General features: G+C 42.0%; 8 protein-coding genes across 11 annotated transcripts in view; 4 read left to right on the forward strand and 4 right to left on the reverse strand.

Annotated features, from left to right (window-relative positions):
• The window catches only part of Trim9 (E3 ubiquitin-protein ligase Trim9), a 147,107-nt gene extending 142,707 nt beyond the window's left edge, over positions 1–4,400 (reverse strand). For both annotated transcript variants that reach the window (XM_065488786.1, XM_065488785.1), the window contains exons 1-2: positions 3,925–4,400; positions 1,256–1,711 (exon numbers count right to left, since the gene is read on the reverse strand). In XM_065488786.1, the coding sequence (XP_065344858.1) occupies positions 1,256–1,711; positions 3,925–4,362 (894 nt within the window). In that variant the 5' untranslated portion in view covers positions 4,363–4,400. The remainder of the gene's footprint in view (positions 1–1,255; positions 1,712–3,924) is intronic.
• Positions 4,401–6,515: 2,115 nt separating this feature from the next.
• Positions 6,516–9,194, forward strand: LOC135942671 (apolipoprotein D-like). Its single transcript, XM_065488928.1, has 5 exons — positions 6,516–6,667; positions 6,935–7,062; positions 7,796–8,015; positions 8,574–8,725; positions 8,780–9,194. Exons 2-5 carry the CDS (start codon positions 6,946–6,948, stop codon positions 9,077–9,079), a joined length of 789 nt encoding a protein of 262 aa, XP_065345000.1. The 5' UTR covers positions 6,516–6,667; positions 6,935–6,945; the 3' UTR covers positions 9,080–9,194.
• Positions 9,195–9,302: 108 nt separating this feature from the next.
• On the reverse strand, positions 9,303–12,842 carry Ddx1 (ATP-dependent RNA helicase Ddx1). The gene is made up of 11 exons (XM_065488927.1): positions 12,757–12,842; positions 12,398–12,448; positions 12,289–12,340; positions 11,852–12,236; positions 11,392–11,799; positions 11,175–11,312; positions 10,620–11,026; positions 10,100–10,437; positions 9,831–10,033; positions 9,559–9,679; positions 9,303–9,497 (listed from the first exon to the last, which is right to left on the reverse strand). Exons 2-11 carry the CDS (start codon positions 12,411–12,413, stop codon positions 9,382–9,384), a joined length of 2,184 nt encoding a protein of 727 aa, XP_065344999.1. The 5' UTR covers positions 12,414–12,448; positions 12,757–12,842; the 3' UTR covers positions 9,303–9,381.
• Positions 12,843–13,040: 198 nt separating this feature from the next.
• On the forward strand, positions 13,041–15,224 carry eIF2alpha (eukaryotic translation initiation factor 2 subunit alpha). Its single transcript, XM_065488135.1, has 5 exons — positions 13,041–13,134; positions 13,239–13,523; positions 13,632–14,093; positions 14,799–14,917; positions 14,976–15,224. The coding sequence occupies exons 2-5, from the start codon at positions 13,271–13,273 to the stop codon at positions 15,168–15,170; spliced, it is 1,029 nt and encodes a 342-aa protein (XP_065344207.1). The 5' UTR covers positions 13,041–13,134; positions 13,239–13,270; the 3' UTR covers positions 15,171–15,224.
• On the reverse strand, positions 15,168–18,555 carry LOC135942152 (reticulon-4-interacting protein 1, mitochondrial-like). 2 transcript variants are annotated; one of them, XM_065488132.1, is made up of 8 exons: positions 18,397–18,555; positions 18,212–18,324; positions 17,871–18,153; positions 17,575–17,819; positions 17,095–17,525; positions 16,622–16,979; positions 15,758–15,951; positions 15,168–15,273 (listed from the first exon to the last, which is right to left on the reverse strand). In XM_065488132.1, exons 2-8 carry the CDS (start codon positions 18,257–18,259, stop codon positions 15,243–15,245), a joined length of 1,590 nt encoding a protein of 529 aa, XP_065344204.1. In that variant the 5' UTR covers positions 18,260–18,324; positions 18,397–18,555; the 3' UTR covers positions 15,168–15,242. The 2 variants fall into 2 exon arrangements, with proteins under 2 accessions (XP_065344204.1, XP_065344202.1); XM_065488130.1 differs by having other exon boundaries at positions 15,168–15,462.
• A 337-nt stretch (positions 18,556–18,892) lies between these two features.
• Gale (UDP-galactose 4'-epimerase) lies at positions 18,893–20,982 on the forward strand. Of its 2 annotated transcripts, XM_065488133.1 has the most exons (6): positions 18,893–19,044; positions 19,107–19,216; positions 19,275–19,568; positions 19,901–20,168; positions 20,581–20,781; positions 20,837–20,982. In XM_065488133.1, exons 1-6 carry the CDS (start codon positions 18,921–18,923, stop codon positions 20,899–20,901), a joined length of 1,062 nt encoding a protein of 353 aa, XP_065344205.1. In that variant the 5' UTR covers positions 18,893–18,920; the 3' UTR covers positions 20,902–20,982. The 2 variants fall into 2 exon arrangements, with proteins under 2 accessions (XP_065344205.1, XP_065344206.1); XM_065488134.1 differs by lacking the exons at positions 20,581–20,781; positions 20,837–20,982 and adding an exon at positions 20,436–20,557.
• On the reverse strand, positions 20,972–21,532 carry LOC135942155 (peptidyl-prolyl cis-trans isomerase NIMA-interacting 4). The gene is made up of 3 exons (XM_065488136.1): positions 21,394–21,532; positions 21,213–21,332; positions 20,972–21,152 (listed from the first exon to the last, which is right to left on the reverse strand). Exons 1-3 carry the CDS (start codon positions 21,490–21,492, stop codon positions 20,994–20,996), a joined length of 378 nt encoding a protein of 125 aa, XP_065344208.1. The 5' UTR covers positions 21,493–21,532; the 3' UTR covers positions 20,972–20,993.
• Positions 21,533–22,704: 1,172 nt separating this feature from the next.
• On the forward strand, positions 22,705–24,047 carry LOC135944472 (uncharacterized). The gene is made up of 4 exons (XM_065491453.1): positions 22,705–23,462; positions 23,529–23,612; positions 23,672–23,764; positions 23,822–24,047. The coding sequence occupies exons 1-4, from the start codon at positions 23,402–23,404 to the stop codon at positions 24,019–24,021; spliced, it is 438 nt and encodes a 145-aa protein (XP_065347525.1). The 5' UTR covers positions 22,705–23,401; the 3' UTR covers positions 24,022–24,047.
• The last annotated feature ends 1,437 nt before the right edge of the window (positions 24,048–25,484 follow it).

The raw sequence follows: 25,484 nt of genomic DNA on the forward strand, positions 1-25,484 counted from the left end.
TTCATCTCTACATTTTTTATAAATTACTAAGACCGAATTATCAATAAAATTCCCAGGGGAAATACATCCGATTTTTTTCCTATTCCGTCTCCCCCTGCTTATTCACATGCATTTCCACAAAAGGAGGGTTCAGCGCGCATTATTTGCAATTACTCTTTATATTTCTGCTGCTTTTTACGAGCGAGTGTGCTCGTCGAAATCGAATTAGAGGTGCATTGTGCCCTCCTTCCTCCTTTTTCCGCGTCGAGTGAGTATATTTAATGCTCGCTCGACATCTGTCCGTCCGATGTGTTATGCAAATAGAATAACGAGCAAGGAAAAGAGAGACCCAACCAACTTTGTTGACGCACGGATTACAACAACTGCTGCGGCAAAGCCGTCGAATCAAACAATCAAATCTCGTCCACTCGTCTGTGCCTCTTAATTGGCTTATGCACGCGCTGATTTCCATGTAAAACTGCGCAGAGTGCGCTTGTTTCAATTGTTTGAATAAACAAAAACAACACCCACGTTGCATCGAGAGTCAGCAGGCCGACAGCTCAATTATTTGCTTTTGCTCGAATGAATTTTATGCTTTGCTGGAAAACCAAATTAATTTATTAACGAGTTCGGATTTTCATACACCTGGCTTGATAAATAAATTAAAAGTGTTTAGCAAGCAAAGCACGTTTAATCCTATTTAATTTTCTATTTTCACTTTGAAAATTGCGTTTAATTTTAAAGAGAAAAAAAATATTAAAATATTCCAATGAATTTTTTCCCCTAAATTTGGTCATTTCAGAAAAAAAGTAATTTCTGGTCAACGATTGACCATTTTAGGTTCATTTTGAAATTAATCTGTCTGATATTTATGGGTCCAATAATTGCCAAAATTAAAAAAAATGATTTTTAAGTAGAATTTCCCAACAACAGTGGAATCCTCTGAAATAAATACACAAATGGGGTTTTTTAGGTTATTTGCTAATTTAAAAAAAAAACTATATTTTTAGCATTTAAAAACATCCAAAATTTTAGAAATTGAGTTTTGGGTCTTGACAAGAGGAATCCAAAGAAGGTTTTAAATTTTTTAAATTAAAACGCGATTAGTTACGATACTAATTTAATTTTCATAGATTTAGCACCAAATGGCCCTTTTTACAGCTAAAACCCCTGTTTTCCAATTATTTCCTCGTTAAATACAATAAAAATCGTTCCAAATTATTGCAATTTTATGCCCCTAAATTTAAGATTTGACAATTTAGGTGTGTGTTCCTACCTTTTGGGCCTTGCACATGGCTGTGATGGCCTGGACGTCGTGGCTGGCGTGTTTCGAGTCCTGTAGGACGCACTGGGGGCAGGCGGCCACCTTGCAGAGCATGCAGTAGAGGCTGAGCGGCTCGTCTGCGTGCTCGGCGCAGCGCGACGCGTCGAGGGCCGGCGTGGGCCGCGCCGGGCTGCCCTTTGGCGGGCCGCGCACGTCCAGCAGCGCGTGCTTGGCGAGCGGCCCGCGGGCCGGGTGGCAGCTCTCGCGGCACGGGTCGCAGTACCACACGTCGCACTGTTCGCACTTGACGGTCGCCTGCCGCGGCGGCTCCTCCGCGCACAGCTGGCACGGCACGCGCTGCGTGAACTTCATCTGCAGCCGCTTCGAGTCAGAGTACTTTTCCACGATGTTGTTCATCGCACGGTACTTGGGCAGGTTGTTGGCTCCGTTTTCGTCAAAGTACACCACCTGATAAACAGAATCACAATTTTTTATTTAGTTATCTTTATTCGCTTTTTTGTTTCATATTGTTTTGGCGGGAAAAAAGTTCGCACGTCGCGCTTGACTTTTTGGTCGGAAAAAATAATAACCACTTCACATAATTCGACCCTCAGGAATCGATTGGGGAGCTCAGAAACTTCGTCAAAGGCAGTCTGTAAGGCATTTTTGGCAAAATAAAAATGATTATAGGACCCGAATTTGGCCAAAAAATAAATCCATTTGGATCTTTCTACAATTTTATTTTAAGAAATACGGCAAGCTTGTGTTTCATGAAATGAATGTGTCAGGTCAGTGTCTTCTGACTCGGAAAAGAGAGAGACGTAGAGCAGAAACCGGTATGAATTCCTTCGCTGCTGGATCAATTACTGGTTTGCATGCAACTAAACAGAAATCGGAGTCGCAAAATCCTAAATTAAAACAAGCAACAACCTCGTAATTACCACTTAGACAGATTAAACTCTGCAGAGCGCCAGAAAAAAGTACTTAACTAAAGTAAACACGACAAAGAAATGGTGTTGTGATTGTGAGCGAGAGGTTTGGCTTCTCCGTAAGCAAGCCCCGACAACAATAGCTGGCATTCTGAGCATTTCAAAAAATGCGCGACTATACGAATATACGAGCGAACAGGGCCAATCGAGGATCGAGGAATAAAAAGACGCGACTTGCCATGCATTGCCACCCGCGTTCGGCACGTAAGAAAGAATAGCGGAAATATCCAAGGGTGCGTGCGGCTTTAAGCAGAGCATAACAGCAACAATCACTGTCAATTTGATGAATTGGTGTTTGAACCTAGACTGGCGACACTTAAGAGTGGGTTCATTATTAGCTGTATACCACCCACATGCGGCCTAAGTGTGTTTGGATTTTGCCACTTCAAAGGAGAGGTACAAACACTGCAGGGGGGGTATTTAGGAGACGCAACATTTTTTAACTGTCCGAAAAATTATTTTTCAACTCTAAAGATAAAATTTGGTCGAAGAGCGGGAGGTACCAAATTAAATGAGCTATATTTATCGCTATTGAAACAACCATTACCAATCCAGTAATTTCCAAATCAGACTGAAGTGTTGACAGATAATTCCCTCTAGTCAATCATTTTCATTTAAATGTGGAACGTGGTGTCATTTTAACCGCATGGTTTATTCGTTTGAATCAAACTCAACGGTTAATTTCCACGAAGCACCACCAAATTTTGGTTTGGATTTAAAAAAAAAAACCAGCCAGAGGATTTATAAAAGAGCACAGGTTGTTGCATATTTAATAAAAAATTATCTGAATTATAAAAACTATTTTAAATTCCGCTGGTTGAATGTATGAACTCTTAAAATAACGTTGATTGTTGAACCCCTCTCTATCTGACAGTGAGGGAGGGGGTGACAAAACAGCAATATGCGTTTTATCGCTTAAAACGACCCTTTCAGCCGGGAAACGCATTAACGACTCTCGTGATTTCAAGTAACGATTGGAGAGCCTGATAATCATTTGTTAGTGCTGCTCTGTCAAAGTTGAATTTTATAGAAACGTTATAAATTTAAAATCTCGCAATAAAATCTAAAAAAAAATTATTTTACTCAAGCCTTTACAAATAAAATATTTCAACCCATATATCAAGCAGAGGGGGGTGACAAGGCAGCAAACGACAGTCTTAACCGGCAGAAATAGACTGTGTTTTTAAAAACCGACCAAAAATAATTCGCTAGTCTAACAATTAGCGTCATTTGAATATTTTGGTTCTTCGTTTGTTTGGCTATGTAAATTTTGAATAAAAATATGCCATTTATATGAAATAATCATCCCTTTAATTTTTAAGTTAGACTAAGACTTATTTGTTGGTCCAGAAGAAACTGCTGCCCAATTTTCCTTAATATTTGTTTCTGGCCTTTTGACTAAAAGAGGCACATTTTTCAGCCCCTATTGAGAAATAATAACAATCTCTTTTACAGAAAATGATTAATAAAAATTCAGAAAAATCATTAAACTTCTTGAGTCACAAAAGAAAGGGGGTGAATAGGGGGTGCAATCTGCAATTTATAACTGGAAATGCTCATTTAAACCCGATTTTAATGAATTCCTAGTGAAAATTAATTTTTTATTTCTGGCCAAATTAATAATTACAAAAAGGCGAACATTCGTCAACCCCTGCAGGGGATGGCGGACAATTGACAATAGATACTACAAACCTTGTGGCAGACGGGACACGTGAGCGAGAGGGCGGCCGCGTGCGGCGGGAAGAGCAGCACGCCCTGCAGGTTTGGGGTGCCGACGTAGCTGTTGGGGCGGCTGGTGCACACCACCCCCGAGTCGGTCTCGCTGAGGATGGACAGCTTGTCGACGTCGGGGTAGTCGTGCTCGCCGACGGCCGAGTCGCTGGCCGTGTCGCTGCTGCTGCTGCTCGAGGCGGTCGGCACGACCGCCCCCGGCAGGCCGGCGGCCGCCCCCGGGGGCTGCGGCTGGGGGTGGTTGGCGGCGACGGCGGCCGCCACCTGTTGCTGCGCGTGCTGGCACGCCGGCTGCTGCAGCGAGACGGCGCATCCGATGCACAACGCGTGGTAGCACGGCATCAGCACCGGGTTCATGAACAACTGTTTGCACGCCGGACATCGAAGCTCCTCCTCCATGACGAACCCAACGACTCACTTCGCGCTCAAACACTCGACTGCCGATGCCGCTGAGACTCGCCGGCCGCCGGCTCTCCCCTCCACCCTCCACCCTCTCGCGGCCACAGCCAGTGACCCTCCGCGGTAGCGCCAGCAACTACGCGCCTGCAGACTTCAACGCTCGAGAGCGCTGCTTTGCCGCAAACGCAAACTCGACCGAAAGGCGCGTAAATGTAGCTGTGCGAGAAGACGACTTGCTTCAATTTTAAATAATCAGGTTGGAATCATAATAAAATTATTGATTCATCGGTTAACTCTTAAATTTAGACAATGCACCATTTTTCGGCGCCTATATTCAACTTTATTGATAACATATTATAATTTAAAAAAATACATTATTTTTAAACCCTAAAAATTATTAATGATGATTTTCCATTTTTTTTTCTTTTACGAAAATCAGCGATATGCCACATTTGACAGCTTAACTTTCGCAAAATAAAATCTGAGTAGACACTTCCACACATTTTTGTTTTCAAGTACTTTGGATATTCTCTAATTTTATTGAATTAAATAAAAAAGAGATAAACAATAGATTTATGACCCAAGTTTGACAATGCGCTGTAAGCGGTAGAGAGTGCTATTTATCTATTTATTACATACGTGAACCGAGAACCAATTAGATAGCATGCACAACCCAACAATCGCTAGGGTTGTGCAAAACCGATTATCGAATATTTTTTTCTTTTGCGTTTATGATATCCGGACTATCAAATGAGTACGAATCATCAATTTTTAAGCATTTTGACAGATATTCAAAATCGATTATTTTCGATTATTTCATCCAAACCGACTATTTTTCGACTATCACACCCATTTAATAAGCGAGTATTGCCTGATTTTGAACAAAATGGGGATTTTTTCATTATTGTGTCGAAAACCACTCAACGTGATTCAATGTTTTAAGCAGCAGAGAGGTTGCCAAAACCAATTTATTAAATAATTCTTGATTAATAGCATTTTTTAAAAATTCTGAAACGGGGTGAACTCCCCCCCCCCCCCCATTTCAGTTTTTTTTAATATAGAGTCTTCTTGAATAACAGCGTTCTTATTAAAATTCGTAAAATTCTGAAACAAAGTGCACTGCACCCCATTTCAGTCGTTTTGAAATGCACTGAGTAAAATAGAATAATAGCGTTTTGTAAGCCAAGCACTCTTGCATTTCTCTCACTGAGAAGCAAGACGAAAACGCATGGAATTAAAAATCACTCTTTTAACCAACACGTTTGTTCTCGTGTTTTTTGGCTTGCATTCTAAGCAGAAATTCACTCGCTTCAAATATTTGGAAGACTGCTTTAATTCCATCAAACGTGTTAGAAAATTTTAAAGAATCTAGTCTCTTCTGTTTATGACGTTTCACTCAGTCTGTGCTTTTCTCACAAACAGCAATTACGTAATTTATGCTGCGCAGATATTTTTCATTTTATAATACTAAACTTATTGTGATTCAGCTATGTGAAGCACAAAAAATGAAATTGTTCTTTTTGTTGCAAAGAAGTCGTAGAACAAGAACTGCAGTCATCACATTGTAACTCTGCATTTTTTTGCATTTCAACCGCACCTGACTGTTAAAAAAAATGCAGAAATTTCCATTTTTCTTGGAACAAATGAGAAAATTTAATAAGGAGCTGACTTAAGAATAATTTCAATCAGAAAATATTTAATAATCTTTGAATATATTTGTATGTTATTTCCTATCCTATATTAAGCATTTTCTGTATTTGTAGTTTGCAATCAGATGGAATGCATGTGAGAAGATCGTCACTTGATGTATTACCATGCTGAGAGACAAATAAACTCAATTCAATTCAATATGTTTTGGACTTTTCAACCGATGACTCATAGAAATTCAGCCAGCCCCTGCAGCAAAAAGAGAGCAGCTTAAACGCACAATTTACTCTTCCTTTTCCTGGAAGCCAATCAACTCAGTGATTGCCTCTTCTGAGAAATGGACGTCGCTGCGCATTTGCCATTAATTAAATCGAGCCAGCGTCGGTTTCTACACTCGCTCTCGTCGCAAACCCGTGTTGAGCATGATCACTTGGCATAAACGCGGTGGCCGGTTACAGGGCTCCCCCCCCCCCACCCCTCCCCAGCCCAGCGCCAGGCAGCGAGAGGCGTGAGTCAGCGCGACGTGACCCGCGAGTGACCCCTCTCCTCCAGCTATACAAAGACTGCGGTGCTCGCTGTGCTTGGCTCACTCGCAGAGAAACCGTCAAGCCGAGCCGACACTCTCCTTTGCCCCTCAACATTTCTCTCAGTCTCAAGGGTAAGTAAGCGGGATTATGAATAATTTACCGCAATCTCTGATCGTGAGCTCATTTACAGCTGTTTAATACATTTTGATCAAATATAAATTCTAACAGAAAATAAATTCTTAATCGGAAAATTTTAAATTCAACTTAATTAATGGCTTTTCTACTTTCACTCATTTTTGTTCCTCATTTTTTAATTTAATTTCACGCGGCATCGAACCCTTTATTTAATTCAAAATTAGCCGATGAAGCGTATTAAATTTGTCACTTCCTGTTTCAAGGACGGACCAGAATGAAGGTCATTATTGCGCTGGTGGTGAGCGTGCTGGGCTTGGTGCACGGCCACACATACCACCTGGGAGTCACCTGCCCCAACGTCGAGCCGATGCCCAACTTCAACCTTGAAAAGGTGAGTCAGACGTCTAGAATAAATAATCCCATCTCCGTTGTAATTACTCTGGATATGGTCAATAGGAAATAAAGCGACTTGAAACGAAAGGTCCCTTGGGTTATCGTTGTCTCTCCTTTGTGCTGCTCTCTGCTGGTGGGGAAATTGTTTGCTCAATTTATATGTTGTGTCTACACAATACATGACCATTAGTCATGAAACTTTGGATTTCTAAATATATACATCTTTGTCATTCACAGAGTAATTCAGGAAGTTACAATTCACAAATTCTTGTGTAAATATTTAAGGCTAAAATTTATTTCTAAAAACAGCTGGAAATGTTTCCGTTATTATAGTAGTAGAACTTCTCGACGTTGAAAGTTTGAAATATTTAATTAAAAAAATAATAAAAGTTTCCAATCATTCAAATTCCATTATAAATTTTTTGAGGTATCTGTAAGAATAATCAAATTAAAAAATAAATCTTTCATGATTTTCTAAATAAAAATATTTGTTATATGATAACTTTTACATAATTTTACTTGGCTAAAAATGACATAATTTACGAAAATAACAAGATAAGAGAGGTAAACGGCCTAAATTAATATCCTTTTCCTCTTTTTGTCTTTTTGAAGGATGTTCTGCGGCTTTGGCAAAACATTCAACCGCAAAATTATCCGCAGCACGGCCAATTTTGTGATTACTCATAGGCCTATTAGCCGTGGCTCAATTTTGCAATTACTGTTAATTTCAGTTCTTGGGTCTGTGGTACGTGATCCAAAAATCTTCGACCGCGAGCAACTGCCTGGTGAACAACTACACGCGCACGGCCGACGGCGACATTCGTTTAGAGCAAAACAGCGAACACTTCCTGCTCGGGCTGGGCGACGTGGACCACGTCTACCGCTACACCGGAGTCCTCAAGCAGCCCGACCGCTACAACCCTGCTGCAATGAGAGTCAAATTCCCTCTTAGTGAGTATTTCTATTTTTTAATCATTTAGCCCGCCAAACCTGTGTCTGTTGGCGCGAATGGGAAATTTACCGTTAATCGATGCGATCAGTCCAACAAATTCTTTATTTGCATGGCCATGGCCTTTCAGCTTTAAAATATTATGACTTTTTTATTATTCTAAAGCTTTTTCTTTGCATAAAAAAATTAAATATAACATAAATAATGTGACACGTTAAGGTATAAAAAAATTAAACTAATGCCCAGAATAAACTCAATAAATAGTCTGAAGTGGTACACTGGATCAGGCTTAAATTAAATTGAATTGTTTTAAGTTTGCATGCATCAGTTGCTAATAAAATCGCCAAAATGTGTTTTAAATTTTTCTGGTACCAATTTTTACCCCAAACCTAATTAAAACTCCAAAATGTAGAAATTAAATTGTCAAATTTAAAAAAAAAATACCTATATTTGGGTATGATTTTATGAAACAAAAATTGGAGCAAATTTGTTTTTTTAATTTTTGATAAGGTGAAGATTTAAAATATATATTACATATTAATTTTTTCAACAATTTTAAGGTGTTGCTGGAGACGCTTCGTACATTGTGTTCGACACGGACTACGACAGCTACGCCGCTGTCTTCACCTGCCAGAAGCTGGCGATTGCACACAGGCGTTCGGCCACGATTCTGTCCCGCAAACCAACTATGAACCAAGCCCAAGTGCTCAAGGTATTATTTATTTTTATTTTAAAAATTCGATAATAAATAATAATTTTGGCACAGCTGCGTAACAAACTGAACGACGTGGGCGTCGACCCACACGATTTGAGCATCATCAAACAGGACGAGTGCCGCAAAATTTCGACCGACGACAGCGGGCTGAACATCAACATCGACGAGAAGACGTTCACGGCGCAGTCGGCCGCCGAGGTGGTGCGCAAGGCGGGCGAGAAGATCGGAGACGGCATCGAGACCGTCGCGTCCGGCGTGTCCAAGGTGTACAACACGGTCAGGGGAGACAAGGACAAGGAGAGCAACGACAAGGCTGATTTGATCGAGAGGGACGCCGAGTGGCTGCCTTAGTTAGTCACTTCCATCCGAATGCAAAAATGATCTTACTTTAGCTCACAAGCTCTTTCAGGAAGTAATTATAAATGTTAATACGCAACGCAAAATAAAGATAATTTTGTAAAAAAAATGTGTTTTAATATTGTCCCTGCAATTGGATAAAAATTCCAGAAAAAATTTAAACGTCTGAAACTCAATTGCTCCTTGTAAAATGATAGGTCATCAAAAATAAAAATCATTTTCATCTAACAAACTTAAATTTAATGTAAATTAGTAAAGCCAATCACACTGTCCTTCCTTTCGAACAACAAAAACATTTACCCACACTTGACTTTGTGGTTGTTGAGGAACAAAATTTGCGCTTGCCTCTCCAGTAGGGCGAGTTCACGCACGGCTGGTGCCATCAATTCCACGTGATCTTTGTATCCAGATCCTGAGATTAGGAAAAAAGTCAGTTTTGTTCCGAATCAACAGGCTGTGGAGGAGAATTTTACCTTGGTTCACTTTTTTATCTCCGTACGTGACTTTTCCGTCAAACTCGTCTTGTGGCACGTTCATTTCTGGGCCAACTTGCGTTATTGTCACTTTCAGGTGATCTTCAATGTCGGACAAGTACTGAAAACAAATCAACTCTGTTTGTTGAGTGAAAAATAAAACTAGGACAAACCCTGTGTAAATTATTGCCTTTTGATTTTTGGAAAAAATAGCTAATAAATTTTAGTAATTTTTTTCCATTTTCCAAATTTAAAAAATGGGAGGGACGCACCTGCATTTCGTTCTGCCAAATGCAACACTTGTTGGTGTCGAAGCAATTCTTGCCGTGGCTCTTGCACCACTGGCCGTGGTACCAAACCTTTTCCTGGCACGTGCTGACCAGCGAGATTGCAAGACCCATTCGCTCAGCTCGACCGACCCTGCCGATGCGGTGCACGTAGTTCGTCTTGTCGTCAGGCAGTGTCATGTTAATGACTGACAAAAAATCAGGAAATAATGCCGATTATTTAATTTGAAATTCCAGTTGAGACCGAAACTCACTGAAGGGAAGGCCCTTGATGTCGATTCCGCGGCACGCGACGTCAGTGCAGATCAAAAAGCGAACCTTTTCCTGCTTGAAACACTCCAGGTTGGCGTTTCTCTCAGCTGCACCTCTGTCCGAGTGCAGACAAACGCAAGAATAGGGTGGCGCCTTCGCTAAATCGTCCTTAGCCGCACTTTTGCTTAGCGTTTTCAGGTATATCTCGAGATTATCGCAGTCCAGCTTCGTCCGGCAGAAAATCAGCGCTCGGTCCATCTTGAGCCGCTCGATTGCGTTTACGCAGAACAAAACTTTCAGCAGCTTCACGCTCTCGGACCACTGTTCATCTTCAACATTTCTGAAATTTTTATTCTCTATGAATATTTCCATTAAAAATTAAAACTTCTTTAAACGATTTTAAGTTTGGTTCAAATGAATTGTGCTTGTTGGTCCTGCAACGATCAGAAGCTCAGAAAAAAAATAGTCGACTGTCTCAATTTTAAATAATTCGGTAACTCTAAAAGTTGTGAAAAAACTGACCCCAAACTTCTCTGCTGGTGGACGCCATCAGTTTTGATTCGATTTTGGCAGCTCTTCCAGGTGAGGTCTGCTTTGGGGTCGACTGGGACTACAATGTGGTGGACGGTGTCGGGAACCGAGTCCTCGCCCTTCAGGTCGACCCAGATGGGGAAGTGCATCAAACGGTCGGCCAGCTTCTTCACCTCAAAGTCGTGCAGGGTGGCCGAGCACACGATCATCTGCAGCCGCCGCCCGTCCGACGTCATTTTTGGGATTTGCGAGTGCATTTTTTCCAGCGTGCGCGCCTGGCCCTGCTTCAGCAGCGCGTCCGCCTCGTCCAACACGAAAAAGCGGCAGTGCTTCAGACTCACTTGGTTGCTCATGATGAAATCCTCCAGCCGACCGGGCGTCGCCACTAAAATGTCCACCTGACAACAGAATAAAACAATTATTCTGGGGCAAAATGTGAGATATCAATTTTTATGGCGTGCGAGTAGAGTCGCAAAGCAAAACACACGTTGATTTGGCTGTGACCCATCCCTTAAAGAGAGGAAAAATGGCAAATGGCCGACTTACCCCTTTACTAATTTGATCATACTGTTTCTGGGGCGCGCTCCCTCCGGTAACCAGCACAGTGGAAATGCTTGGCGATTGCAGCTTCTTTGTAAAAAGTTGAATCTGTCTATTGGTTTGCTCTGCTAACTCTCGTGATGGCTGCGAAAATCGGAAGAAATTAAAAATAGAAATAATTCAATTTCCAATGCTTTAAGCTAATTATTTTTTAATGAACTACCTCAAGGACTAGCGCCAACGGCTCATGGTTTTCCCTCTTATTCAGCGCGACAACAGCATTTTCGTGCGGATTATCCATGGTGTTAGTGGCTTGGCAAATAGGCTGGAAGCCACTCTTAGGGAACCTGAAGGGAGTCGCTCCCAAGTTGAAGCTCATATCCGCATTCTTGAGCACGACGGCCGGAAAGAATGTAGACCTTTGCAAGGACCTCGGAATTGCAAACGCGGTGCCGTAGTCAGTCTCGTTTTTGCTGAAGCCGATTGTTTGGTTGTCTAAGTCGAGCCAGCAGCCAATCACGTCGCTCTTGCCAAAAGCCGAGCCGAACGGGTCGAATTGTCTGCAGTTGGACTTTCTGCCAGTGCCACCAAAGCCAAATCCATAAGCGTCCGTCCCCAAGTCATACGAGGCCTGAAAATCAATGAGAACGTGCGGCAATCAAAGAAAAAATGGAAAAACGTACGGCGTCGGTGGCCCATCCAACTCGGCACAGTCCTTCGTCCATGACGTAAGCCTCAAAGTAAAATTTCCCCTTGCCGAACACTCCGGTGGTGGCCCTGGCTCCGTTCCACACCTTCAAGTCCCGCGACTGGCACCTAAGGCCGTCAGGCGTCACTGCCAGATCTGCCGATCTGTCTTTGGAGCTGAAAACCCATCGCCGAACGGCCGCACTGTTCACCTGGCCTCGTTTCTTGGGTTCTAGCTCGTCTCTCAGCGTTTCCCAAACGATTTGGGCGACAGGCAGGCAGAAAGCTCCCGTTTTTCCGCTTCCTGTCTCAGCGGCCATCAGGACGTCGCCGCCGCCCAGAATCAGAGGAATGGCTTCTGCTTGGACATCGGTCGGCAGACTGAAAATTCTTTTTTAACAAATCTATTTTGAGGTAAATAAATTTAACTTACTTCCAACCCATGTCCTCGACTGCTTTGGCAATTTCGGGCATGACGCCCATTTCTAATAAAAAGTAGAAGATTAAAATTGGATTATTCGGTCAAAAATTGGCTGTCATACCTTCAAATGCTGACATGCCTTATCTAATTATATGTATCCCCGTACGCAGTTCTGGAAAATGAGATGGAATTTTTAAGATGCAAAATTAATTTGGATATTAATACAAAAAAATGTGGCCCACAGTAATTTAAATTACTATAAATACAAGAAAAAGGGAAAAGTGAAATAATTAGTTAATTACATCTTATTTTTTGTGATTTTAAATCTGAAAACGTTAGAATTGTACGTAATGAAGAAAATTCCTTTAAAAAATTTTGCAAAAAATTATTATTTCCGACTGTGACCGACGGTATTTTTAAGAAATCATTCCAACAGACGCATGAGAATTCACATTATTCAGTAAATTATAAATTTCTTGCCTGTTTTTATATGATAAACGCAAAGAAAACAGTTTTAAATTTCAAGAATTCTTGAATTTTGCGTAGTGTTGGTGTTTCCTAGCAGTTTGGAAGGGGGCGTGACACAATAACCCGGCATTGCAGTGTTTCAAGAGGATTAGAAAGAAATAGCAAGAACTTGACTTTGGCGCATGCGCGTGATGGTTATTTTCTAAACAATTTACTTGGCTTTTAAAATATCCGCCAAGGAATTAAGTATTTTCAACATGGCAGCTGCAATCTCCCAATCGCACCCACCTTTTCCACTCCCTCCTAAATCCCACCTGAAGCAAGAAACAAGACGTGAAGCGAGGGTTTCAACGTGGTCAAACACTATTTTTCACGCCGTTTGATATTTCTGTAAGTGCCAAGACCGGATTTAATTCCGCCATTGCATTATTTCATCGAAAAACCTGATAAATTGGCACTGAAATCAGTTGAATAACCCGAGTTGTTGGTCTTAGGTCGCCTGCAATATTGTCGAATTGCGTCAGCCATGGCGGGCAGCAGTGGTCCCTTGTCGTGCCGATTTTACCAAGACAAGTATCCCGAAATCGACGATGTGGTTATGGTGAACGTTCGGCGCATCCAGGAGATGGGTGCCTACGTCGGCCTGCTCGAGTACGACGACATCGAGGGCATGATACTCCTCTCGGAACTCTCCAGGCGGCGAATCCGTTCCGTCAACAAACTCATTCGAATTGACAAAACGGAGCCGGTCATCGTCATTCGAGTCGACAAAGAGAAGGGTAATCATTTAAATTTAATTTGAAACGTATAATTTTATATGATAATACATACAGTTTCAAACGATTTACTTTTTTGTCCAAATTAAATAAAAATTAATTTTAATTCAGGTTACATCGATCTGAGTAAAAGGAGAGTGACGCCTGAGGACGTAGAGAAATGCATTTCGCGGTACTCAAACGCCAAAGCCGTCAACTCGATTCTGCGGCACGTCGCCGAGGTGCTCGAGTTCGACTCGAAGGAGAAGTTGGAGAAGCTGTACGAGCAGACGGCTTGGCACTTTGAGGAGAAGAGCAAGGTGAAGGGCTCAGCTTACGAGTATTTCAAGCAGGCGGTGCACAACCCCAGCATTCTGGACGAGTGCGGCCTCGACGAGACGGTCAAGGAGACCTTGCTGTCCAATATCAAGATGAAGCTCACGTCGCCGGTGGTCAAGATCAGGGCCGATATCGAGGTCGCTTGCTATGGGTATGAGGGCATCGACGCCGTCAAGGAGGCTCTCCAGGCCGGCCTCGGCTGCTCCTCGGAAAATGTGCCCATTCACATCAACCTCATCGCACCCCCTCTCTATGGTCAGTGAATGAACTATCCAATTATCGCATCAACAAATTCTAATCGGGTCTAAAAGACGCAGAGTCTGATGAAATTTGGTTTTTTATGTACTACCAGTAGTAGTTGAGTTACTAACTTTTAAAGTCGATGGAACGCGATTAGTGACATTTTAATTTTAAGTTTTCAGGGCCAAGGGGGGCCCTTTGGGCCAGACGGCACCGATTTGGGTACCAATCGATGCGCCTCATTGTCAGTGGAACGTGTCCTTACGTGCGTTTTTTTCTAAAGCAGACCATTTTTCGAATTTAAATTATTTTTTCCTGCCGGATTTTTGAAAGAGTCGAAATTATTATTGACTTCCGCCGGCTATATCTCCAGTTTGGGGCACAAACTTCGAAAAGTGGCTCCTCAATCGACGCGAAACTTATCTGGGATCATTATAACCTATTTTCAGAATTTTCGCACCCATAGAAACATTATTTTTTACTGTTTTTTGGCTTCATGAGCGAAAATGATTTTATTTTTGTTAAAATTCTGCCGGTCGTCTGATCGTCGTCCAAGACCCCTCATCAGACTGGTCTCGCACGGCGCTTCAACCTGGGGTACCCTAACGACCTTTTTCAGGGTACCCCAACCTGAGATCCACTCCCGGTTTTTTATGCACGCCGTCAAAATCGATCACATTGTCTAAAAATACTTAAAAACGTTGATTTTGACTGTTGCAGTGATGACGACCTCCACGTCTGAGAAGGAGGACGGAATCACAGCCCTGAACGCAGCTATTGACGCAATCAGGGACAAAATCACGCCTGTTGATGGCGGTCAGTTCAACGTGAAGACGGAGGTGCGTTTTCCCCTTAATTCCACTCTTCCGTTTAATATAATTTTAATTTCATTTTCAGCCGCACGTGACGACCAAGATGGACGACGCGAGACTGGCCAAGCAGATGGAACAGGCCGAGGCGGAGACGCGGCAGGTGGCGGGTGACGACGACGACGAGGAAGAGGAATCGTTCGAAGGACCAGACGTCGAGGTCAACGGCGAAGGCGGGGAAGCCGGTGAAGGCGAGGGTGTCAAAGAAAACACGGAGGAATAACAAGTTATATAATGACTTTTTTGAAAATAAAGTGAATCGTGTTGTAATAATAAATAGCTATGGTTATTGCTACTAGGACAGGCAGCGGCCTCGACCCAACGTCCTGAAACAGCACCAGAGAAATTGCTTAAAGCCAACCGACATTAACACTAGAAACTTAATTTAAGGGGCGAAGACTCTGTTCAACAGAGACTTTTGCTCCGATCGGGAGAGCATAGCCACCGAGGGGCGGTAAGGGGAGACAGTGTGTTTGCCGGGCTGCCAGCCGGGGATGTGCCATTTGGCTTGACTCCTGTAAGCGGCAAGCCTATAATTTAGTCTTGTTCCGTACAAAACTCACTTGCCACACCACAATCAATCCGTAAGAATGTGAAATTTATACTTTCGACTCAAATTTTCAACCATATTAGATTTGAGTGGTAAAAAAAAATATTTCAGCCAATTTTAATTTTAACGATGACTTTAAGTCAAATTTTTATTAGAAGAAATTACCATGAGCATGGTAAAATTTTGATCCAAATTTCACAGTCTTTTCTCTAAGCCTAATATAATTATCATGCAGAAAATCGGCAAAAAGAGGATTTTACCTAAAATGTACGACAGTTTTTCCGACCGCAGTGCTTGATGACGCGTGTTGAAAAGCTAACTCGGCATCAGCCGCGGAGAACACCCTGTCCACAACCGGCTGCAGCTGCCCTGACTCTACCAGCTTCCTGATTTGCTCCAATATTGTCCTACCCTGGTTCACCGGACTCCACGGCTTTATCATCAGATCATGGCCCTGAGGGCAAAACATAAATCAGGCTAAGAAATTTAAGACATGAAACGTTTTGGCATTTTTTTTCCTAAATAATAGAAAAGAAATACAAACAGAAAAGAAAGAAATGGAAAAATGAAATTCGTCAAAAATATTTGTTTACAACTCAATTTTTCTAATGTCGAATCAAAAAATGGGAAAACAAAAACTGATAGGACAAAATCAAAAACAGTAAATCTACTTAAAAACTAAGCAACCAAGGAGGACATTATCTATTATTAGAAAAAAAACTGCTAAAAAGGCCTCTTTTATAGTCAGTCAGAACCTTAATCCAGAAATAAACATAAAAAAGACTGGCAATTTTGGCTCACAACCCCCAACTAGATTGTCTATTTTTTATGAAAAAAAATAATCAAGTAAAAGACCGCTCCAAAAATCAAGAATTTTATTAGAAATTCTGTCTTGCTTCTCAAATTTTAAGTTCAAAAAGCTCAAAAAGCCCATAGTTTGAGACGTTAAGCTAATTTTAAGAAATGTTGCAAAAATTCATTTGATAACTTAATTTTCATTCAAAAATGCATATTATTTCAAATCCCTATTTAAGCCTGATATCCCGTCAATTTTACTAACAATATAAATATGTAAAAATCAACCATTAAATTAGTACTATAAGAGCGAATCGAACTGGTCCCACCTGAAGGAAGTATTTCAGCCTTGCCCAGAGCGCGTAGAGAGAGCCGAAGATGAAGCCGTACGAGTCGGCCGGTATCGCAGCAGGGGCGGTGCAGATGACCTTTCCGTCAGGGTCGACGGCGCGGTGGCACAACACGTTGAGGCTGGACCCGACGGTGTTGAAAACGATGTCGTATCGCGGCCTCGAACGGATCTCCATGTCCAGGTCGATGGAGGCGACGAGCACCTCCGAAGCACCGATCTGCCTGGCAACTTCCTTGCCTCGCGCGGACACCACGGCCGTCACGTGCGCGCCCCACAGCTTGCACAGTTGGACCAGCACGCAGCCCACTGCGCTCCCCGCGTCTCGTACCAGAATTCTAACAGACAATTTGACATTTTTATATATTTCAGCAGCAAAAAATTCAAGAAAATTCAACTGATTTTTTTAAACCTTGCGGACTTTTTATTTAAATTAATTCCGATTGTACCAACCTTTTTCCACTGGCACTCTGCGGGCTGAGTCCTCCCTGAGTGACGGCGGCGTCCCAAGCGACGAGGGCGGCGTAGGGCACGGTGGCGGCGGCCTCGAAGTTGAGCATCTTGGGCTTGAGCGCCACCTGCTGCTCCCTGGCGACAACCAGCTCGGACATGGCTCCGGTACGCCACGGCGGCACGGCCAGCCAGACCTCGTCTCCGCGGGCCACCCACGCCACCCCGCGACCCACTTCGACCACTACCCCGGCGCAGTCGCGGCCCAGCACCAGCGACTGCTCCGAAACGCCGAGGAGCCTGCGCACGGCCCGTCCGTAGCCGGTGCAGATCGCCAGGTCCACGGGGTCGATCGAGCTGGCCACGACTTCGATCAGGACCTGGTCCGCCTCCAGGATCACAGGGCTCGGCGAGTCGTCGACCATTGATACGCCCTGTTCAAATGATTAAATTGAGTTAAAACAAAATACGGTTGGCTTTTACCTCGATGCCTTTGGCAGAGGAAATGGAGATGGCTTTCATGAAAACAGGACTGTAAAGAGATTTGTGCCTCCAGTTCAGACCGAGAGTGAGTCCGACGACGCAGCCTATGGCAAAGCCGAGCGATCGCTGGCTCATGATATCCTTGAATGGCGTTTCGTTCGCTTTAAGCGCTCTAAATAATCCGTTTTGGAGAACGGTATCGGGGATTTTCGGTGGCGAAACACTAGATGGGAGACTAGGTAATCCTAGAAAAATGCAAATTAAAGATTTCTCGACAGAGCAATTTGGTTAATTACTTGAGCGTTGACTGATCATGTCCCAGAATTGTGCAATGACTTCTTTGAGCCACTGCAGGATGAGCCAGAGTCGCTCCTGCAGCTCGGCCATTATCGGACTTGCATTGTTCCAGGTGCGGGCGAAAATTGTGCTGGCGTTTTCTCGAAAAGCAGCGGCCGTGTCGCCCAGTTGGTGCACGCACGATGCGAAAATCTCCTTCAGTCTGGCGACACACGGTGCGATCTGCCGTGCCCATTCTTGCAGGTGAGACCGAGAGCTGGACAACGTCGAACTCAGCAGCACCTGAATGACAAATTTAATAAATATAGATGTCGGGGTTTTTGGAATAAAATGCCCGTACCTGCAGTGCTTCCAGCCTCTGCGATATATGCAGCAAAATTTCGTCCATCTCTCTCGTCCCTGTGAAGAATTTTGCAATCACAATCGAGTCTCAAAATATCACCGGGTCGTGCCCTAAAATGAAGTGGATCAATTAAAAATTGGTTTTTTATATAAAAAAGGGAGAGAAACGTTCGCGGAACTCACCTCGTTTAGGTGCCGGATGGGATCATGGTAAAATTGCTACCAAATTTCATTTCAATTTCTAGATATCCGAGTATAAACAGATCAAAAACATTCTCTCAGCTCTGAACAGATGATCGCACCGATTAGCCTCCCATAAGAATTTTCGTCAGCTGACGTCATTGTGACGTCAGCGAGTCCTCCAGTAACCGGTTGTAATGAAAACCAAAAAAATTATTTTTAAATTGCCGTTTTTCGAACAAAAATAAATTAAATGAGTGTTCTTATTCAAAAACTAATCAACTCAATTAATAAAACCGTAAAACTGCTTAAAATCTGGTGAAGAATTTCCAAAGCATACCGGTTTTCATAATAAAACCGGTTCAGTCGATGGTGTGCAGGTGGCAGCACTCACGAAGTGGCGCTAAACGCAAATTCAGCATTGACAGAAAACAAGACAGCTCAGCAGCAGGACCAAAGTGCTGTTGCTAATGTCAGAAGTAAATATGATGAGGTAAGCACCCTTCCTTATCTTATCATCGCTGAAAATGGTGGCTGAGGTGCTGGTGACGGGCGGTGCGGGGTTCGTGGGGTCGCACACTGTCCTTGTGCTGCTGCAGAATGGCTTTAAGGTGGTGGTTCTGGACAATCTAGTCAACGCCGTCTCGGAAGGTATCTCACTTCCCGCTTCCCCTCTATATGCGCGATAAAATTAATCTCATATGTACTCGCAGGGCCCAAGCCGGAGGCTCTCGTCAGAGTGGAGAAGCTTACGAAGAAGTCGGTCGAGTTCCACGAGGCCGATCTTTCCGACTCCAAGGCTTTGGACGACATATTTTCGTCTGTGGGTTATTTTGATGAAAACATGCTTCCTGTTTTTAATTTATTAAATTGTTTTCCAGCATAATTTCGAATGCGTGATCCACTTCGCCGCCCTGAAGGCGGTGGGCGAGTCGTGCCAGCTGCCTCTGGCCTACTACCGAAACAACGTCGCCGGCACCCTGAGCCTGCTGGAGGCCATGAAGAAGCACAAGGTGCACCGCCTCGTCTTCTCCTCCTCGGCCACCGTCTACGGCGACCCGCAATATTTGCCTCTTGACGAGGCTCACCCCACAGGGCAGGGCTGCACCAACCCCTACGGACGAACAAAGTTTTTTATTGAAGAAATGCTTGTGGACCTCTGCAAGGCGGAGCAGGTAAATTCTTTCATTTGGGCAGGATTTTAATAAAATAATTTAGCTCAACCGAAGCATTGACAAAATTTTTGAAGCCCTGGAAATTCTTCTATCTGCATTGAAAATGTGGAAATGTTTGACAAAAAATTTATTTGAGCAATTTAACTAAAAATATTTTAAATTAATTGCTAAAAATATTATTACACCTAGGTTTTTTTCTACAAACACGAAGATGTTGTTCTGTTTACTTGGCATGGAAATTAAATCCTTATTTCAAAATATCACACCCATAAAAGGGAGAAATAATTAATTTTTAATTTAAAATGATCAAGTCGTAAATTTTTACTCGTCAGCAATGGCAAGTGGTGTCTCTGCGCTATTTCAACCCTGTGGGTGCCCACCCTTCGGGTCAGATAGGAGAGGATCCTTTGGGCATCCCAAACAACCTGATGCCTTACGTCTCACAAGTTGCCATCGGCAAGCGAAGTGAGCTGCAGATTTTCGGCGACGACTACGACACGGTCGACGGCACCGGCGTCCGCGACTACATCCACATCATGGACCTGGCCGACGGACACGTGTCCGCCCTCGAACGTCTGCTCGGATCTGATCCGCTTCAAGGTGTGAACGCTCTTTTAGTTGCGTTTGAATCCACCAACAGATGGCGCCAGTGGTTTCTTTTGATTTTTATTAACTTCCGCTGTGATTTGAGAATCATTCCTGCTGCTGTGCATTCTGCTTCTAGAATTGTTTATGTAGACTTTTTGCTGTAATGCAAAACCAGTTTAGCCATTCGCCGTTGAAACGTTGGAAAATATTTTTAATTTTAAAAAATAATTTGTCCACGGCGATTTTAGTTTTCAGCGCTTCTAACGAAAACATTTTCAGTGCGAAGAATGCACAGTGGCAGGATCGAGCCAGAAATCGCATTGCAAGTGCCTTAAAATCCAAAGTATACGCTGGCGCCATCTGTTGGCAGCTTCGAACACGAGGACTTACCCAACTGGTGAGTTATATTTCATTTTTCTGGCAGGTTTCAACGCAGTCAACCTTGGAACGGGCAAGGGCAACTCAGTGCTGGAGGTCGTGGCGGCATTCGAGAAGGCGTCCAACAAGAAATTAAAATACAAGATCGTTGCACGTCGTGCCGGCGACGTGGCCACTTCATTTGCCGACCCAAAACTTGCCAAAGAGCTGCTCGGCTGGACCGCCAAGAAGGACATATTGGACATGTGTAAGTTCTCTGATAAAATAAAACAAATGCGTAAATTAATTTCTGAATTTCGCAGGCAAAGATGCTTGGAATTGGCAGGTCCAAAATCCCAACGGTTTCCGTTCCTCAGACAAAAACTAATTGTCTTTTTACCAGATGCCATTAAATTTATTTGTTGCTTGGTTAGTTGTTGATTTAAATACAGAGCCAGTTACTTAAAAATGCGTGTTTTTTTATTTCTTTCCTTCAACCATGATTATGTGGTAGCCGAATTTTGTTTTCACCGGAGGATCTGTGTAGACAGGATTGGAAAGTGACGAAATGGGAAGAGCAAATGCCGCCTCTTGGAAAGGACCAACCATTGAACCTCTCGTCATCCAACCCAAATCACCCTGGAAATTCGACGATTTTACAAATAAATAATTTTGGATTTAAACGATATATCTGCTTACTCCTGACCGCGCTTTATCTTCACTGTATTGGGCAGCAATCTCGTTGAATTTGGCGCCGGCTTTGATTTTTTCTAGCGCCTCTAAAGCTTTTGATTGTTTTTCGCAAAGAATGTGTCTAACCTAAAGAATTCAATTATTGGCTTAAACAAATTTCTTTCGTGGCACGCAATTTGAAAATCACCTTAACAGCGTTTCCTCCTTTCACTTCCTTCCCTTTGCCACCTTCTGCGCCTCCAGAATCTCCTTTTCCGCCCTTTCCAGCAGCTTTTTTCGGACCCATATTTTCAAATTCGTGGATTTGGCCGGATTTGGCATACCAATGCACTTGGGCGATGTAAACAAAACACGCCCCCCTCTCCCCCACTCGGCTGGTCACGGCCGTGGCGCGAAATCTTTTAGGGGAACCAGAGGAAATAATATATTTTTCGGTTTGATGGACGCCCTTTGCAGGATTTGCAGGGCAGGCACCGGGCTACCACCTGTCAAATTACCAAAAAATTTTAAAAATCCGGCCCCTCAACTTATTATACCATTTAAAAAATCGGCAATGTTGCGAATTTTGGCGCAAACCCAAGGCAATCGACGCGTTTCATCGCGGGTACGTGTATTTTTTAAAGTCAGAAGCCGCGCGTATCCAGTTCATTAGGTGATTTAAAAAAAAAATAGTTTTAAAATAGTGTAGATTCGTATGTGATGACGTGATGACGTCGAAACTAGTCGAGGAATAAAAAACGACGAATTATTTTGACAACACGAGGATGAAGCCTGGTTTACACACGAAAAAAGATGTTGTGCATTACAACAATAAATTTTATTAGAGTTCCTTCATTTTCTTTTCAATCCCAAATGCATCTTTTGGATACATAAACATTTTGAGACTGATAACTTCCTATCAGCTCTTCTCTGCTGCGTAATTTGAAGCACGTTTAAAAACGCCAACTTTGCATTGAACATTATTATAGAAGGTGGACGGACACTGATTTTGTTTTTGCCCTCAGCTTGCAACGAGGAAACCGGGGCCATGAATACCGTCGACGGTCAAGAAAATATGTCAAACATTACGCTGTTGGAGGCAAGCGATTTATTTAATCTGTCTCTGCGAGTAATTTGCTAATTTAATTCCTGAAATATTTATAGGTTCCGACGGGAAGCAGAACAGGTCTTGCGTACATTTCATGCGTATCACTGTGGGTATATGGAGCCGTGAGGCACACGGCTTTCATTATCTACTGTTTATATTAAAAGAATTTCACAGTGAAGCTCTTCCTGACTGTGTATGTAAACTTTGTGATAAGAGCATGGATTTGTACTATTTTGTGAGCTGTGATTAAAAACTAAATGAGTCTGACTCAAGGCGCAAAATCACCAGCTGAGTGACTGACCAAAATTAAATTGAAAAATATAACAGAATATATTAAGTCTCAAAATTATTAAAAAAAAAAAAAAAAAAAATTGAGGTGTTGAATTTGGAAAGGACCCTGGAGTTTCAACTACCTAAATATTCTTCTATATTAAGAAGGATATTATCGTTGTATATGATGAAACTAAATTATTTAGGTCCGCAGTTTTCTAAATGAACGCTCAAAGCTTCCAGTTCATTCTGTCAGAATATTTTATGATCAAAATTTCAAATTCAGTATTCCCTCACGCAGTTTAGCCACTCGATAGTTTCAAATTTAAGTTTAGGGTGATGAACACCCTACTAATTTGATAATGCGTTCATCGAGCGCCTGGAGCCGATATCGATGCTGTGCCGCCATGCAACGCTGCATATTTATAAATTCAAGAATTCTGTTGCTGGGACCGTGCTATTACAGTGCGCGCCCTTCCCGGTCCGAGTACAGGGATAAAAAGAGCAACAAAATGAAATTCATATATGTTTTAAATTGTTGAATGAATGGCAGTAATTTCTCATTTAAATATTAAAATTTTGCTTGAGCGAAATTGCAAATATTTTGGGTGGAATCATCTTCACATTTTAAAGCTCTTTCAATTCAAACTATTATTGACAGTAAAATATTTACACAAACAAATAAGGAATGCAAAGCTATTTCAAATGACCGGGAGTTGCCTTCTGATAATTTTGCATGTTTTTTTATTTTTTATCTTGCCCTACGCGTGGGATAAAAATCTGCAACACACTTGGCTTTAAATAGCGCTTGTTCGTGATTTATTCTGTTGTTGCGAACATGGGGCGCAGCATTCTCTTCATTGCCGGATTCGTCCTCTTGGCGGTTTCATCAATTCACGGTGAGGAATATAATTGAAAATTATAATTGATATATACAAATCTCATAATTTATTTAAATTTGACAGCCTCTGATCTGGAAGAATGCTGGTTAGAGGGAAATACGTACAATTGCTGCGACTCCTTCACTGTTGTCTTTCTCGACTATAAAAGTAAAGAAATTCGGATTGATTGGTTTAAAATTAAATCTTAAATGTGTATATCATTCCAGTCTGCGGCACAGCCAAGTACTGGTATGAAGAGGAGGCAGTGGAAATCACCCTTGAAATTGATGACAAGCAATGGATTGAAAGAAACTACGCAGGTAATTATATTACTCATGTCTTTACCAGCGGTGATAATTTATGTGCAATCGTTTCAGTTAAAGATCTGCAAGGAGAGCATAGCGAAAGATTTCTCGGTTTTGGATTTTACGTAAATATTTACGAAGTGAGACGGGAGGGGACGTCGCTGTATATTTGCGCTCGAGCAAAGATCACGGCTCTCTTCTACACAGTCTGGGAAAAACAGCAGTGTTTCACCTTGGCCTCAAAAGAGAGGGAACGACTTTCTGTAAACTAGATATTGGCTTTCAATAAAACGTTGCAAAAACTATCCAGAAATTTTTCTTTTCTTTCAGTGATCCAGTGAGGAAATTTATCTAAAATCCTATTTATTTGCAAATTGTTTTCTGGAAAGAGAAATTAATGAATGAACCACACCATTTTATATGATACATATTTTTCCTTGCAAAGTTCAGTTTCTAATTAATAAGAGCTCTCTATCCGTATTCAAATTAATGAAATCCAGGCTGACATACAAATTAGCAAACACTGATTTCTTTTTAAAAGAATTTCAAGCAAGATATTCACTGCCGGAGACTGATTCATTTAAAAATTTCATAGCTAACCAGGATTCTAAGGCCTCCGATATCGATCCGGGGTTTTTCGTCACTCCCGCCATTGTAAACCAAAATTGGAAGGGAGCTCTTTTTATTAACAGAAACATGTTCACGAGACACGCTTGTCAGCATGGTTTTCACTATTAGATCTGTAAAAAATTGACCTATCACTCCTGCGCGAGTGCAAATTCTGTGATAAACCAATCAATTTCTACCATTTCCTTGAATGTGATAAGAACAATTAGACACTGTGCCAAGCCACCAATACAAAAACGAGCATTGATCTGTGATTTAATTATTATATCTACATATGTCTGTTGTTGTACTCCCATGGTGTCTAAAAAAGATTTCATTTCATTTAAATAATATTAAATCTATAATTTAATTTACTATTGTAACCTTTCGTGTTTTGTAAATTTATCTTAGTTTTGTTTAGTTTAGTTCATCCATAAAATATTTTTCTTTAAACGGAAGCGTTTAATCTCCCAAGCGAATATTTGAATTTCTCTTACTAACAAATATTTAAAACCAAATACCATTAATGAACGCAATATCACCTTTTGGGAGTTTCCTACTGATTACTTCGTGTATTTATTTTTTTCCGCTACGTACGTGCATAATTTTCTGCAAAGCACTTTCGCTTTAAACAGTGCTTAAATAGTAACATGCTGCGACACCGTCCCTATATACATTTTCTGGGAGCATAAATGTCGAGATTCGGATTTGGATTGACTGGCTACTAATAATATATATTAAACGAAAGCTATCTGTCTTTCTAGTCTGCAGTAGAGTCGAGTACTTGCGTGAAAGAAATGTATTAATTGGAGTTCAACCTTGTAGCTGATGGAGAAAGAACTCGTAAAATATATTACATATTAGTAATTATCACCGTTTTGTGTCCCAATGATATTTTAATTTATGTCCAATTATTTTAGTTGAGCAGCTAGCGCAGCACGAAAAGTTATGCATCTACACAGACAGTATTAGATATCATTTTTTAAAGGGACGCGTGGAATTTCTGTTCAATTTTGCACTCAAGCTTTCAGATTCAGGAAGTTTTATTTTGCAAAGCCGAGATATTAGATTAGTTTGAGATGTCGGTGTTTCAGCTTGATCGGAAAAGAGTCAAAAGAGAGCGCAATTA

The sequence above is a fragment of the Cloeon dipterum genome, chromosome 4 (assembly GCF_949628265.1).
Source record: "Cloeon dipterum chromosome 4, ieCloDipt1.1, whole genome shotgun sequence".
Taxonomy (NCBI): domain Eukaryota; kingdom Metazoa; phylum Arthropoda; class Insecta; order Ephemeroptera; family Baetidae; genus Cloeon; species Cloeon dipterum.

Excerpts from the sequence above, each read along its gene's own strand:
- LOC135942671 (XM_065488928.1), top strand. The coding sequence starts at position 6,946 with ATGAAGGTCATTATTGCGCTGGTGGTGAGCGTGCTGGGCTTGGTGCAC. Across the intron at positions 8,016-8,573 it reads GAGAGTCAAATTCCCTCTTA|GTGTTGCTGGAGACGCTTCG; the intron begins GTGAGTATTTCT and ends AACAATTTTAAG. Across the intron at positions 8,726-8,779 it reads ACCAAGCCCAAGTGCTCAAG|CTGCGTAACAAACTGAACGA; the intron begins GTATTATTTATT and ends ATTTTGGCACAG.
- Ddx1 (XM_065488927.1), bottom strand. Across the intron at positions 11,027-11,174 it reads ATGATCAAATTAGTAAAGGG|GTGGACATTTTAGTGGCGAC; the intron begins GTAAGTCGGCCA and ends TTCTGTTGTCAG. Across the intron at positions 10,034-10,099 it reads CATCAAGGGCCTTCCCTTCA|TCATTAACATGACACTGCCT; the intron begins GTGAGTTTCGGT and ends ATTTTTTGTCAG.
- eIF2alpha (XM_065488135.1), top strand. The coding sequence starts at position 13,271 with ATGGCGGGCAGCAGTGGTCCCTTGTCGTGCCGATTTTACCAAGACAAG. Across the intron at positions 14,094-14,798 it reads CATCGCACCCCCTCTCTATG|TGATGACGACCTCCACGTCT; the intron begins GTCAGTGAATGA and ends TGACTGTTGCAG. Across the intron at positions 14,918-14,975 it reads AGTTCAACGTGAAGACGGAG|CCGCACGTGACGACCAAGAT; the intron begins GTGCGTTTTCCC and ends TTTCATTTTCAG.
- LOC135942152 (XM_065488130.1), bottom strand. The coding sequence starts at position 18,259 with ATGGACGAAATTTTGCTGCATATATCGCAGAGGCTGGAAGCACTGCAG. Across the intron at positions 18,154-18,211 it reads AGAGGCTGGAAGCACTGCAG|GTGCTGCTGAGTTCGACGTT; the intron begins GTACGGGCATTT and ends TTTGTCATTCAG. Across the intron at positions 17,820-17,870 it reads CATGATCAGTCAACGCTCAA|GATTACCTAGTCTCCCATCT; the intron begins GTAATTAACCAA and ends GCATTTTTCTAG.
- Gale (XM_065488133.1), top strand. The coding sequence starts at position 18,921 with ATGGTGGCTGAGGTGCTGGTGACGGGCGGTGCGGGGTTCGTGGGGTCG. Across the intron at positions 19,217-19,274 it reads TGGACGACATATTTTCGTCT|CATAATTTCGAATGCGTGAT; the intron begins GTGGGTTATTTT and ends ATTGTTTTCCAG. Across the intron at positions 20,169-20,580 it reads CGGATCTGATCCGCTTCAAG|GTTTCAACGCAGTCAACCTT; the intron begins GTGTGAACGCTC and ends TTTTTCTGGCAG.
- LOC135942155 (XM_065488136.1), bottom strand. The coding sequence starts at position 21,492 with ATGGGTCCGAAAAAAGCTGCTGGAAAGGGCGGAAAAGGAGATTCTGGA. Across the intron at positions 21,333-21,393 it reads AAGGAGGAAACGCTGTTAAG|GTTAGACACATTCTTTGCGA; the intron begins GTGATTTTCAAA and ends TGAATTCTTTAG. Across the intron at positions 21,153-21,212 it reads AAGATAAAGCGCGGTCAGGA|GGTGATTTGGGTTGGATGAC; the intron begins GTAAGCAGATAT and ends TCGAATTTCCAG.
- LOC135944472 (XM_065491453.1), top strand. The coding sequence starts at position 23,402 with ATGGGGCGCAGCATTCTCTTCATTGCCGGATTCGTCCTCTTGGCGGTT. Across the intron at positions 23,613-23,671 it reads TGTCTTTCTCGACTATAAAA|TCTGCGGCACAGCCAAGTAC; the intron begins GTAAAGAAATTC and ends ATATCATTCCAG. Across the intron at positions 23,765-23,821 it reads GATTGAAAGAAACTACGCAG|TTAAAGATCTGCAAGGAGAG; the intron begins GTAATTATATTA and ends CAATCGTTTCAG.